At 53.0% G+C, this 14,243-nt stretch overlaps 1 protein-coding gene across 1 annotated transcript in view; it reads right to left on the reverse strand.

Annotated features, from left to right (window-relative positions):
- Nucleotides 1–317: 317 nt before the first annotated feature.
- The window catches only part of LOC136404235 (centriole and centriolar satellite protein OFD1-like), a 59,150-nt gene continuing 45,224 nt past the window's right edge, over nt 318–14,243 (reverse strand). The window contains exons 18-21 of the mRNA XM_066383625.1: nt 3,490–3,656; nt 2,168–2,325; nt 1,595–1,660; nt 318–1,306 (exon numbers count right to left, since the gene is read on the reverse strand). Coding sequence (XP_066239722.1) covers nt 1,270–1,306; nt 1,595–1,660; nt 2,168–2,325; nt 3,490–3,656 — 428 coding nt within the window. The 3' untranslated portion in view covers nt 318–1,269. The remainder of the gene's footprint in view (nt 1,307–1,594; nt 1,661–2,167; nt 2,326–3,489; nt 3,657–14,243) is intronic.

Below are 14,243 nucleotides of genomic sequence, written 5' to 3' on the forward strand. Positions count from 1 at the left end.
TTTGTCAAATTACTCAATTGTTAGGTACAAAATAAAATTTTATTTTTCTGGTTTGAAACCCTGGCTTAAGTGCAGGCTCCTTGGCTTGAGCGGGGACTCACCAGCTTGAAACTTCCAAAATGCCAAACTGGAATTTGACCAATAAGATAAGTTTTCAAAGAAATATAACAACACAAAAAAGAAAAAACACATAGCTCATTCTAGTGTAAAGAAAGGCCTAAGAATGTGAAATTCTGAAAAGGTGTCACTTAGCTAGATTCCTTTCGGTTTAGACCAAGTAAAACTATGAAAAGAAAACCACACTGGATTCCATAAACAATTTTTATTGAGAATACTATCTTATTACAGAAAAGTCGCAGGCCTATCAGGACAGAATTGGGACTGAAATGTGAACAGATAGTCAGCATCTAACAACCTGAAAGCCACTACAGACTCCTCACAAACGTTTCTACAGACCCAGTACACAGGTGACTGGAGAAAGGATACAAGAAAAACAGCTACATTACAAAGCCTTCAACACTAGAAAAAAAGTAAAACACTTCAGTTTCTCTTCTCCCCTTACCCCCTAAAACACCACCATACAGGCTACATCTACCTGTGGCCCCACATCAGCTTTTAGAATAATTGTCGGGAGGGCAAAAATGACACTGGCCAGGACAGTCTTGGGGTAATTAGGAAGGGGAGGGGGGAGTCCTCAGAAGAAACTGATCATGGGCAGGATCTCGGGACTCTGTTCCTCCACACTTCTCCGATGTGCTTGTCCTTGTCTCGCAAGCGCTCCAGTGTGGCAGCCCTTTGTGCCCCTCGGTGCTCCCTGTTGGCTTCCATCTTGTGGGTCAGTTTCTCTTCCGCCATTTTACTGCAGTTGTCCTCTACTGCTTTCTGAAGCACCTTTCTTGTGCTTTCCTTTCTCAGCGAGCTGCTTCAAGACCTCTCAGCTTCATGGGACTTGCATCTTTCTTCTGAAGCTTCTAACTTCTCTGAATGTCCTCCAGGGAAACCTTTTTCTTCTTCGGAGGGCAAAGGGGGAATTCTGGAACAGATTCTTTTGAGCCAGGACTGAAAATCAGCTCAAAAGTCTGGCCTGAGGCACGCTTCTCCAAGTCTGTCACCTGGATATCAGAAGCCAGGCCGAACACCGGACAAGAACCTGGCAGTACATTCTACGCAGTTCACCCGAAGGAAAGCCTTGCTCCGCCCGAGCAGCTGGTCACACTTCACAGGCCTTTCATTGTGTTATACGAGGAAGAAGCAGGGCAGCACACGTGCTTACCAAGCGTCATCTGGTTCTTCATGAGAAAAGCCACTGAAAGTAAATTAAGGAAAGACAAACATTTAAAAATTTTGTTAAATTCTTTTCCAGTTTATTTGGGGACCTTTATAACGTTCTCATTCCTTCCCTGTGGGGTGTCTGCCCTCACTTAACAGTTTTTATCAGTAGCAACACCACAACTTAACAATGCAACAGATCTGTTTTGGAGTCAGTAATTTTGACTAATTCAATAATGTCTTACTCCAACTTCTGAAAGTTTCCCTTGGCCAACAAACCCAGCAATATAATAGTGTGCATAAAAACACAATGTATCGTTTATACCTTTCGTCCTTGTCACTAGATGGCAGTGTGTCCACTTCTGAATCTTCTTTGACAATGTATTGAGCTCTGGTACAGAGGGGAAAGGAATTATTTTCAAATCAGATATGTATTAATTTTATTAAGTACTTTGCTTTCTCTAAGAACCTTTGAAATATACATATCATTTGAGTTCAAGAGAAGAGGTGCTATTTAAACATGAAATTTAGCAAGCCTGTCAACTACCTAGCACGTGTTCTCAATACCCACAGTATTTCAGACTTCTATAATGTATTAGTGTCTTAGCACCAATGCACTCATTGCCACAATTTTCATTATATTTCATTCCTGTTCTGAAAATAATGAGACATCTCAACCTTTATAAACTTCAACAAATAAAAATCTGTTCAATTTTTTACCCAAGAAAATGTGAAAAAAAAATTGTCAAGGGTGTAATGTATTTCAAATTCGAGGCTCCACTTGAAGTCTGGATTTCCTCTGCGTTAACCTTTCTGTCTCCAGTGGAGAAGGCAGACTCGCGTCCCAAGGCGCTGTAACAAACCACAGAAGCCCCCGTGGCCCCAGACCGCCATCTACAGCGTCGGCACCTGATCTGTCTTCTGCTCTCGGCCCTCCTGGATGATTTTCATGTAGTTCTCCAAAGGACTTTCACCACAAACAGATTCGTCTTTTATTTCTTGAACACTCATTTCTAATTTCTTCTCCAGTTTAATCTTCAATGACTCTTCACTCATCTGCTGTGAAATACATGGTCACCAAACAGGAAATAGACAAATACAGTTTAAAAGCACACAGTAATATAACTTTAATCCTTTAAGTGAAATCTGCATGCCAGAAAATTATTTCCTTTTCTTTTTCACTGAAGTCATGCTACCATCAAAGGGGGACATATACGTGTCATCTGAATGTGTAAAGGGATTAATTTGTGTCCTGTGCATTACACCAAATCAACCAGGAGCCGAAGGAACATTCATATGGAAGACTAATTTATGTAAGATTCAGCAGGCATGTGCAGTGGCCAGCATCATCCATTTGTCTGGGACAGAATCAGGACATAGACGGCCAAAGAGAATCAGGCAGGTGGGGGCAAGGAAGCCTGAGGAAGCCACCATGCACTGGCAGTCACCTCCCGGGGTTCCTCTGGTCCCTGCTGGCTGACATGTAAACCCTATTTACTAAGGGGGGCCCTATAGCAAAGCAGAGTCCACCTCCTTAATGGGTGTGTTTTCAGGACCCGGTGAGAATGCGTGCACAGGCTTGCAGAAGCTCCCCTCTGCCGAGTCCTGGGGTGTGTGTGCGCAGCCCCTCGCAGCGTGCTTAAGCAAAGGAGTGGCTCAGGAAGCCTACGGCAGGCATTTAAGTTACCTGCCGCTCGGATACTGGGACACTCAGGGGACTCACCTCCCTGAGAGTAAGGTACTTACTGAGGGTGGACCATGCAGAGCCTAGCACGGGGAATTCAGCTACATCTACAATGATTACCCTCTCTCTCTCTCTCTTTTTTTTTTTTTTTTTGTATTTTTATGAAGCTGGAAACGGGGAGACAGTCAGACAGACTCCCGCCTGCGCCCGACCGGGATCCACCCAGCACGCCCACCATGGGACGACTCTCTGCCCACCAGGGGGCGATGCTCTGCCCCTCCGGGGCGTTGCTCTGTTGCTACCAGAGCCACTCTAGCGCCTGGGGCAGAGGCCAAGGAGCCATCCCCAGCGCCCGGGTCAACTTTGCTCCAATGGAGCCTTCGCTGCGGGAGGGGAAGAGAGAGACAGGGAGGAAGGAGAGGGGGAAGGGTGGCACACATGCTTCTCCTGTGTGCCCTGGCCAGGAATCGAACCCGGGACTTCTGCACACCAGGCCGATGCTCTCACACTGAGCCTACCGGCAAGGGCCCAATTACCCTCTCTTGATCCCGCTTTTCTGGTTCTCTCTGTTCCCTTTTTAGAGGTTCTTGTTCACTCTGCCTTCTCTCTTCTCTCTGTTTTTCTATTTCTGGCAGCCTCCACATTTTTTTTTCTTCACTCTTGTCATCGTCAGTCTCTTCTCCGATTCGCTTATGATCTACACCTGAAGAGGCAGAAAATAAAGAGCAGCTTCCAGCATCAGTTTTTCAAACACAGGCAGTGCTGGTTCCCAGGGGCCCTGAGGGATGCAGAGAGACGCTCGTGCTTAGCCGGCTGTGGCCTGCTGGTCCACGTTCACGGTCCCCCAGCCGCCAGCACCCCTCACAGCACGCAACCCCTTTACTCCACTGAGATGCACACAGGTCACCTCCCCATGGACACCTTCAATGGTCCTCCCCTCCACAGCACACTTTCTCCTCTTCTTCACCGCCTGCTCCCTCCTTCATCCTTCCCAAGCCCTGCATTTCTACCTCTACAGTTGGTTGGTTATAACCCCTCCACGACCTTAGGGTTCTGACCAAACCGTCAGTCCCTATTTACTGCCGCAGCCCTTTTAGAACTCTTCTGGTGACCCCACAAAGGCGCCTGAGCCTCTGCTGCCGAGAATGGTATAAAAGCAGCCCGTACGCCAACGGCCCCCAGCCAGCTCGCCATCATTCCCCACTTCCTCCAGGCTGGTCCCAGCTGGGCTCAGCTACAGCCTCTGTCCTGATGACGCCCACGTCTTTTCCTGTAGTCCTGATCTCTCTCCTAGCCTCACCGCATGTTTCTGATGAGTTTCCTGCCAGCGACACATGGAAGCCCTAGAACACCAGCTTCATACCTGAAGTTATCACTCCTGTGCCTCTACTTGTGCTCTTTCTACACTACGGTCACTAGGCCACCTGGGCGTACAGGTGCTAACGCCGCCCCTGCTGCAATCTGAGTCCGTATCACCGTTTACCTGGACGGCTGAAATAACCTAGTCCATGTTGTCCCTGACAGCACGGTCCCTGCATTCCAGCAACCGAGCCTCACCACAGCGCTCCCCTCCTCCTCTCCGAGACCTGCATCGGGGGCTGCTGCCTCTGCTCTGCAGAGTCCACACCTACGGCACTCTAGAAGCTGACATCTGCCTTCTTCTTTCTGGAGTATCTTACTTACCTGGAGTATCACTTCCTTTTGCATCTGGACTAGCGGCGGACGCCCTGCTGCCTGAGCACAGCTGGACTAGCGGCAGACGCCCTGCTGCCTGAGCACAGCTGGACTAGTGGCTAGCGGCAGGCTACCTGCTCCCTGAACACAGCTGGACCAGCGGCAGACACCCAGCTCCCTGAGCACAGCTGGACTAGCGGCAGACGCCCTGCTCCCTGATCACGGCTAGACTAGCGGCAGACGGCCTGCTCCCTGAACACGGCTGGACTAACGACAGACGACCTGTTCCCTGAGCACGGCTGGACTAGAAGCAGACACCCTGCTCCCTGATCACAGCTGAACTAGCGGCAGGCTACCTGCTCCCTGAGCACAGCTGGACTAGCGGCAGGCTACCTGTTCCCTGAGCACAGCTGGACTAGAGGCAGACACCCTGTTCCCTGAGCTACCCGAGCACACCTGGACTAGCAGCAGACGCCCTGCTCCCTGATCACAGCTGGACTAGAGGCAGACACCCTGCTCCCTGAGCACAGTTGGACTAGCGGCAGGCTCCCTGCTCCCTGATCACAGCTGGACTAGCGGCAGACGCCCTGCTCCCTGATCACAGCTGGACTAGAGGCAGACGCCCTGCTCCCTGAGCACACCTGGACTAGCGGCAGACGCCCTGCTCCCTGAGCACAGCTGGACTAGCGGAAGACGCCCTGCTCAATGATCACAGCTGGACTAGTGGTAGACGCCCTGTTCCCTGAGCACACCTGGACTAGAGGCAGACGCCCTGCTCCCTGAGCACAGCTGGACTAGCGGCAGGCTACCTGCTCCCTGAGCACAGCTGGACTAGCGGCAGACGCCCTGCTCCCTGAGCACAGCTGACTAGAGGCAGACGCCCTGCTCCCTGAGCACAGCTGACTAGAGGCAGACGCCCTGCTCCCTGAGCACAGCTGGACTAGCGGCAGGCTACCTGCTCCCGGAGCACAGCTGGACTAGCGGCAGACGCCCTGCTCCCTGAGCAGAGCTAGACTAGCGGCAGAAGCCCTGCTCCCTGAGCACAGCTGGACTAGCAGCGGGCTACCTGCTCCCTGAGCACAGCTGGACTAGCGGCAGACGCCCTGCTCCCTGAGCACAGCTGGACTAGCGGCGGACACCCTGCTCCCTGAGCACAGCTGGACTAGCGGCAGGCTACCTGCTCCCTGAGCACAGCTGGACTAGCGGCAGACGCCCTGCTCCCTGAGCACAGCTGACTAGAGGCAGACGCCCTGCTCCCTGAGCACAGCTGACTAGAGGCAGACGCCCTGCTCCCTGAGCACAGCTGGACTAGCGGCAGGCTACCTGCTCCCTGAGCACAGCTGGACTAGAGGCAGACGCCCTACTCCCTGAGCAGAGCTGGACTAGCAGTAGACGCCCTGCTCCCTGAGCACAGCTGGACTAGCGGCAGACGCCCTGCTCCCTGAGCACAGCTGGACTAGCGGCGGACGCCCTGCTCCCTGATCACAGCTGGACTAGCGGCGGACGCCCTGCTCCCTGAGCACAGCTGGACTAGCGGCGGACGCCCTGCTCCCTGAGCACAGCTGGACTAGCGGCAGGCTACCTGCTCCCTGAGCACAGCTGGACTAGCGGCAGGCTACCTGCTCCCTGAGCACAGCTGGACTAGCGGCAGATGCCCTGCTCCCTGAGCAGAGCTGGACTAGTGGCAGACACCCTGCTCCCTGAGCACAGCTGGACTAGCGGCAGGCTCCCTGCTCCCTGATCACAGCTGGACTAGTGGCAGACACCCTGCTCCCTGAGCACACCTGGACTAGAGGCAGACGCCCTGTTCCTTGAGCACAGCTGGACTAGCGGCAGGCTACCTGCTCCTTGAGCACAGCTGGACTAGTGGCAGACGCCCTGCTCCCTGAGCACAGCTGACTAGAGGCAGACGCCCTGCTCCCTGAGCACAGCTGACTAGAGGCAGACGCCCTGCTCCCTGAGCACAGCTGGACTAGCGGCAGGCTACCTGCTCCCTGAGCACAGCTGGACTAGCGGCAGACGCCCTGCTCCCTGAGCGAGCAGAGCTGGACTAGTGGCAGAAGCCCTGCTCCCTGAGCACAGCTGGACTAGCAGCGGGCTACCTGCTCCCTGAGCACAGCTGGACTAGCGGCAGACGCCCTGCTCCCTGATCACAGCTGGACTAGAGGCAGACGCCCTGCTCCCTGAGCACAGCTGGACTAGAGGCAGACGCCCTGCTCCCTGAGCACAGCTGGACTAGAGGCAGACGCCCTGCTCCCTGAGCACAGCTGGACTAGCGGCAGGCTACCTGCTCCCTGAGCAGAGCTGAACTAGCGGCAGAAGCCCTGCTCCCTGAGCACAGCTGGACTAGCGGCAGGCTAACTGCTCCCTGAGCACAGCTGGACTAGCGGCAGACGCCCTGTTCCCTGAGCACAGCTGGACTAGCGGCAGGCTCCCTGCTCCCTGAGCACAGCTGTACTAGCGGCAGACGCCCTGTTCCCTGAGCACAGCTGTACTAGCGGCAGGCTACCTGCTCCCTGAGCACAGCTGGACTAGCGGCAGACGCCCTGTTCCCTGAGCACAGCTGGACTAGAGGAAGGCTCCCTGCTCCCTGATCACAGCTGGACTAGAGGCAGGCGCTCTGCTACCCGAGCACACCTGGACTAGTGGCAGATGCCCTGCTCCCTGAGCACAGCTGGACTAACAGCAGGCTACCTACGGCAGACGCCCTGCTCCCTGATCACAGCTGGACTAGCCGCAGACGCCCTGCTCCCTGAGCACAGCTGGACTAGTGACAGAACCCTGCTCCCTGATCACAGCTGGATTAGTGGCAGATGCCCTGCTCCTTGATCACAGCTGGACTAGTGGCAGACGCCCTGTTACCTGAGCACACCTGGACTAGAGGCAGACGCCCTGCTACCTGAGCACAGCTGGACTAGCGGCAGGCTACCTGCTCCCTGAGCACGGCTGGACTAGCGGCAGGCTCCCTGCTCCCTGAGCACAGCTGGACTAGCGGCAGACGCCCTGTTCCCTGAGCACAGCTGGACTAGCGGCAGGCTCCCTGCTCCCTGATCACAGCTGGACTAGCGGCACACGCCCTGCTCACTGAACACGGCAGGACTAGCGGCAGGCTACCTGCTCCATGAGCAAGGCTGGACTAGCAACAGACTCGCTGCTCCCTGATCACGGCTGGACTAGCGGCAGACGGCCTGCTCCCTGATCACGGCTGGACTAACGACAGACGCCCTGTTCCCTGAGCACGGCTAGACTAGAAGCAGACACCCTGCTCCCTGATCACAGCTGAACTAGCGGCAGGCTACCTGCTCCCTGAGCACAGCTGGACTAGCGGCAGGCTACCTTCTCCCTGAGCACAGCTGGACTAGAGGCAGACACCCTGCTCCCTGAGCTACCCGAGCACACCTGGACTAGCAGCAGACGCCTTGCTCCCTGATCACAGCTGGACTAGAGGCAGACACCCTGGTCCCTGAGCACAGTTGGACTAGCGGCAGGCTCCCTGCTCCCTGATCACAGCTGGACTAGCGGCAGACGCCCTGCTCCCTGATCACAGCTGGACTAGAGGTAGACGCCCTGCTCCCTGATCACAGCTGGACTAGCGGCAGACGCCCTGCTCCCTGATCACAGCTGGACTAGCGGCAGACGCCCTGCTCCCTGAGCACAGCTGGACTATCGGAAGACTCCCTGCTCCCTAATTACAGCTGGACTAGCGGCAGACGTCCTGTTCCCTGAGCACACCTGGACTAGAGGCAGACGCCCTGCTCCCTGAGCACAGCTAGACTAGCGGCAGGCTACCTGCTCCCTGAGCACAGCTGGACTAGCGGCAGACGCCCTGCTCCCTGAGCACAGCTGACTAGCGGCAGACGCCCTGCTCCCTGATCACAGCTGGACTAGCGGCAGACGCCCTGCTCCCTGAGCACAGCTGACTAGCGGCAGACGCCCTGCTCCCTGAGCACAGCTGGACTAGCGGCGGACGCCCTGCTCCCTGAGCACAGCTGGACTAGCGGCGGACGCCCTGCTCCCTGAGCACAGCTGGACTAGCGGCGGACGCCCTGCTCCCTGAGCACAGCTGGACTAGCGGCGGATGCCCTGCTCCCTGATCACAGCTGGACTAGAGGAAGACGCCCTGCTCCCTGATCACAGCTGGACTAGAGGAAGACGCCCTGCTCCCTGAGCACAGCTGGACTAGCGGCGGACGCCCTGCTCCCTGAGCACAGCTGGACTAGCGGCGGATGCCCTGCTCCCTGAGCACAGCTGGACTAGCGGCGGATGCCCTGCTCCCTGATCACAGCTGGACTAGCGGCAGGCTACCTGCTCCCTGAGCACAGCTGGACTAGCGGCAGACGCCCTGCTCCCTGAGCAGAGCTGGACTAGCGGCAGACGCCCTGCTCCCTGAGCACAGCTGGACTAGCGGCGGACGCCCTGCTCCCTGAGCACAGCTGGACTAGCGGCAGACGCCCTGCTCCCTGATCACAGCTGGACTAGAGGAAGACGCCCTGCTCCCTGAGCACAGCTGGACTAGCGGCAGGCTACCTGCTCCCTGAGCACAGCTGGACTAGCGGCAGACGCCCTGCTCCCTGAGCAGAGCTGAACTAGCGGCAGAAGCCCTGCTCCCTGAGCACAGCTGGACTAGTGGCAGGCTACCTGCTCCCTGAGCACAGCTGGACTAGCGGCAGACGCCCTGTTCCCTGAGCACAGCTGGACTAGCGGCAGGCTACCTGCTCCCTGAGCACAGCTGGACTAGCGGCAGACGCCCTGTTCCCTGAGCACAGCTGTACTAGCGGCAGGCTACCTGCTCCCTGAGCACAGCTGGACTAGCGGCAGACGCCCTGCTCCCTGAGCAGAGCTGGACTAGCTGCAGACGCCCTGCTCCCTGAGCACAGCTGGACTAGCGGCAGGCTACCTGCTCCCTGAACACAGCTGGACTCGCGGCAGGCTACCTGCTGCCCAAGCACAGCTGAACTAGCGGCAGATGCCTTACTGCCCGAGCACAGCTGGACTAGCGGCAGACACCCTGATCCCTGAGCACAGCTGGACTAGAGGTAGATGCTCTGCTCACTGAGCACAGCTGGACTAGAGGCAGATGCCCTGCTGCTCGAACACAGCTGGACTTCCCCTGCTTGGGCCTCTACTTTCACTCTCTCAGTGGCCGGACACACTCCCTTCTCCCACCTCTCTCACAAAACCCTACCTCACACACCTCATCTTGACCATGCCTTTGATGGCATCCTTTTCTCTTGTTTGATTTAATGCAGCGGTTCTCAACCTGTGGGTCGTGTCCCTGGTGGCGGTCGAATGACCAAAACACAGGGGTCGCCTAAAGCAATGAGAATACATTCCGAATCATAAGTGTAGCAAAATTACAGTTATGAATTAGCCACCAAAATTATGTTTTGGTTTGGGGTCACCGCAACATGAGAAATTGTTTTGCGGGGTCACAGCATTAGAAAGGTTGAGAACCACTGATTCAATATCATGTTTTGTACAGTAACATGCTGTGCAGGCTCGTAGCCAAGGAGCAATGGGCTACCACACGGCCTGGGTGTGCAGCAGCCTGCACCGTAAGTTATGTTATGACGGTCACACTTTGACGAGTCGTCGAAACACACACTTCTCTGAATGCATCCCTGCTGTCAGGCGGCACATGCCTGCACTTTGTAGCTGCACAGCGACATACAGAAGCCTCTTGGATGTAAGAGCAAAGAAAAGCAGTGTTTCTCCTGGGCACCTCAAATTCCAAGTTTCGGCCTCTCCCATCTCCCTTTGTACCCAGACAAGGAGGGGAAATGACGACTATAAGAGAGTATTTCGGAGGATGACGTCAGAGTAATGGCGGGGTAGGAAGCGATACCGATAAATCTCCCCCAAAACTCAACAAGATCTTCAACCAGAAACAGAAAAACCTATACTTGGAGCCTCCAGATGCTTCGCAATACACCCAAAGGTATGGTCGATTGAAAAATTGGCTAAATATATAACCAAACCCCAAAGAAAATAGGGAGTAAGAAATGCTCCGCCTTCCTCACTAACCTAAACAGGGCGGCTTTCTCTGGTAACTGTGAATATAGAAACTGAGGCGGGCAAAGGGGGTGAATAGATCCAGGCTGCGGCACAAACGGCCGAACCAAGCTGTGGCACGGAGATCCAAGCCGAGGAAAAACTGATCCTGTGGCAACCCGGGCAATACAAGCTAACACTCGCGCCAAACCCAAACAAAGAAAGACAAGCGGGGCGGCCATTTTACCCAGTCTCCTGGTCAGCGTGCGCGCAGTTAGTGGGCGAGAGATTTCTTCCTAGGCCCCGAGAGTGGGTGCCCGTGTTTCCCCACGGAGAGGCAGGGTCAGAGGCCTTTCTGTGGGCCGAGGGCAGAGTTTCTGGGCAGCCCCAGCGCCCTGGGAAAGCCATGCACGGGAGGGAGTGAGAACTAATTCCAACGGTGGAGATTTTCCGTGCTGGAGGGGGTTTCACTCAGAGGGAAACGCGGCCGGCCTCATATCCTGGTCTGCGCGTGCAGATAGTGAATGAGAGATTCCTCCGAGTGCCTTGGCAGTGCGCGCCCATGTTATCGCACAGAGGGGCAGAATCAGGAGCCTTTGTGTGGGCCAAAGCGGAATTCGGGCCTCCCCAGCGCCTTGCAAAAGCCGCACACGGGGACGAAGTGAGACTCAATTCCAACGCTGCAACTTTTCCCTGCGGTTGGGGATTTCACTCAGAGCGTGAGACTGCTGGCCAGATATCCTGGTCTGCGCGCGCAGACAGTGAGTGAGAGTTTCCTCCAAGCACCCCGGAAGTGGGCGCCCGCCTGTGTTACCGGACAGAGTGGCAGAGCCAGAGGTCTTTGAGTGGGCGGAAAGCCCGCCTGATTATGCTAGCAGCTCTGACTGACTGAGCCTTACTCAGACCCCTGTGCTGAGTGGAAATAGAGTGGGGAGTTGCCAGCTCTTTGAGCCTCTTACTATCCAGGCAGAGGCAGCAGCAACCCCATAGCTGGATTATCAGGCTACTAATTGAGGAAGGAAAGACTAGGAGAAAGGCTCCAGGAACACGGACTCTCTCACTGTCGGAGCCTATAAATGCTAATGAGCCTCGACTGCCAACGGGACTAAAGCACAATACATGACATTGCCATAGAGACTTATCAACTGCAAACCTCTACCTGAGCGTGCCAAAGGGGCAGAACCTGGGGTACAGAGTCACCGACCAGGAAGAGGGAGAGAAAAGAAAAAGCAAGATTTTTTTTATTTTTTTTAAACTTTTTATTCTTTATTAAATCTCATTAATACTATCAACAAAACCACCCTCAGATGCCATTAAGGAAGAGAAAATCGAATATCATGGATACAAAAGAAAGAGAGGTAACACAGCTAGCACAACAGAGAGAAGAAGAAAGAAACTCAAAAATTAAAAAAAATGAGATAGCCCTACAAGAATTATCTGACTCCATCAAAAAGAATAACATAAGAATAATAGGTATATCAGAGGGAGAAGAGAGAGAAAATGGAATGGAGAACATACTCAAACAAATAATAGATGAGAACTTCCCAAGCCTGTGGAAAGAACTAAAGCCTTAAGTTCAAGAAGCAAACAGAACTCCGAGTTTTCTTAACCCCAACAAACCTACTCCAAGGCATATCATAATGAAATTGACACAAACCAACAGCAAAGAAAAAATTCTCAAGGCAGCCAGGGAAAAGAAGAATACAACATATAAAGGAAGGCCCATTAGATTATCATCAGATTTCTCAGCAGAAACTCTACAAGCTAGAAGAGAGTGGACCCCAATATTTAAAGTCCTGAAAGAGAGGAACTTTCAGCCACGAATACTATACCCATCAAAGCTATCCTTCAAATATGAAGGAGAAATAAAAACATTCACAGATACAGAAAAGATGAGGGAATTTATCATCAGAAAACCCCCACTCCAGGAATTCCTAAAGGGGGTTCTCCAATCAGATACAAAGAACAAAAAAAAACAGAGCCACAAGTAAAAGCTCCAAGAAGAACACAATAAAACCAAATTTAAACTGTGACAACAACAAAAAGAAAGAGGGGGAGAAGATGGAGATTAACAGTAGCAAAGGACGATGGAGTGCAAAAGTACTCACAAAATAGTTCGCTACAATGAACAGGGTAGGGACCCTTTTCATTACTCAAAGGTAACCACCATTGAAAAAACCACCACAGAAGCACATGAGATAAAAAAGATAGCAACAGAGGAAAGATGTATGGAATACAACCAAATAAAAACAAAAGATAGAAAAACGAAAGAGAAGGATCAAACAAGACACAAAACTAACAGAAAGCAAGATATAAAATGGCAATAGGGAACTCACAAGTATCAATAATTACACTAAATGTAAACGGATTAAACTCACCAATAAAAAGGCACAGAGTAGCAGAATGGATTAAAAAAGAAAATCCAACTGTATGCTGCCTACAGGAAACTCATCTAAGTAACAAGGATAAAAACAAATTCAAAGTGAAAGGCTGGAAAACAATACTCCAAGCAAATAACATAAAAAAAAAAAGCAGGTGTAGCAATACTCATATCGGATAATGCTGACTACAAAACAGGAAAAGTACTCAGAGACAAAAATGGCCATTTCATAATGGCTAAGGGGACACTGAATCAAGAAGACATCACAATTCTTAATATATATGCACCAAACCAAGGAGCACCAAAATATATAAGACAGCTACTTATTGATCTTAAAACAAAAACTGACAAAAACACAATCATACTTGGAGACCTATAAGAGAGTATTTCAATGATCAAAGTGTGACCACTTACTTAATAATAAATTTAAAAGCCATTATAATGCCCATTACATCTCAGTGGTAGAAGACCTATCTAAGTCTGTTTCCCTTATCCTGTTACATTATTTTTATTCCCTATTCACCCAGGTCTGTGCCACACAGCTGCCAGCACACCACTTCTGGGTGGCCAGCAGCCCTACTCGGTACCTATCCCATCAGAGGCCCTCGAGGACTGCTGCTGACTCTCGGAATTGCCCACAGAAGCCCCGTGAAGCCAGGACTTGGGCTGGCTCCCTGCTGTTTGCCCGGCTCCCAGCACAGCGCCAGCACAGCAAAGGTTCCTCAGCACGTCTCACGGAACGAGTGCTGTCCAGGAGGATTTACTCTAAATCAGCAACAACAACCCGTTCAAAGTCTCCTGCTTCTTTCAGTAATTCCTCATATTCCTGAGCATGCTGACTTAAACCAAGAAACTACTTACAAGAGGCTTTGCCTACGCGGGATTTGGGGGATGACAGGGCTGCCCAAACACTGGGAAACAACAGCTTGACTTGAGCAATTTCTAGTTCGAGGCTTAAACTCTGTTTCAAGGAGCGAAGGACCTGGTGGGAACGAGGCTCTCGTCTCCCCTACAGCTTTCCTCCCGGCCCAGCCCCGCTGGTGAGGGCAGTGCGTAATATGGAGCAGAGACGAGGAAAGAGGAAGTGGGCCAGACCAGTCTGATGGCCAGTTTCCCTCCAGTCTCACCAGCTTTGCAATAATGGAAATGCAAAGCTGTTTCTGTCCTCATTTCTAAGAAAGACGTAATGAAGCAAAGGGACAGAAACAGATACCGCCCTGCCCAGTGGCTCAGTGGGCGGGAGCA

This window comes from Saccopteryx leptura, chromosome 4 (assembly GCF_036850995.1).
Source record: "Saccopteryx leptura isolate mSacLep1 chromosome 4, mSacLep1_pri_phased_curated, whole genome shotgun sequence".
Lineage (NCBI taxonomy): Eukaryota > Metazoa > Chordata > Mammalia > Chiroptera > Emballonuridae > Saccopteryx > Saccopteryx leptura.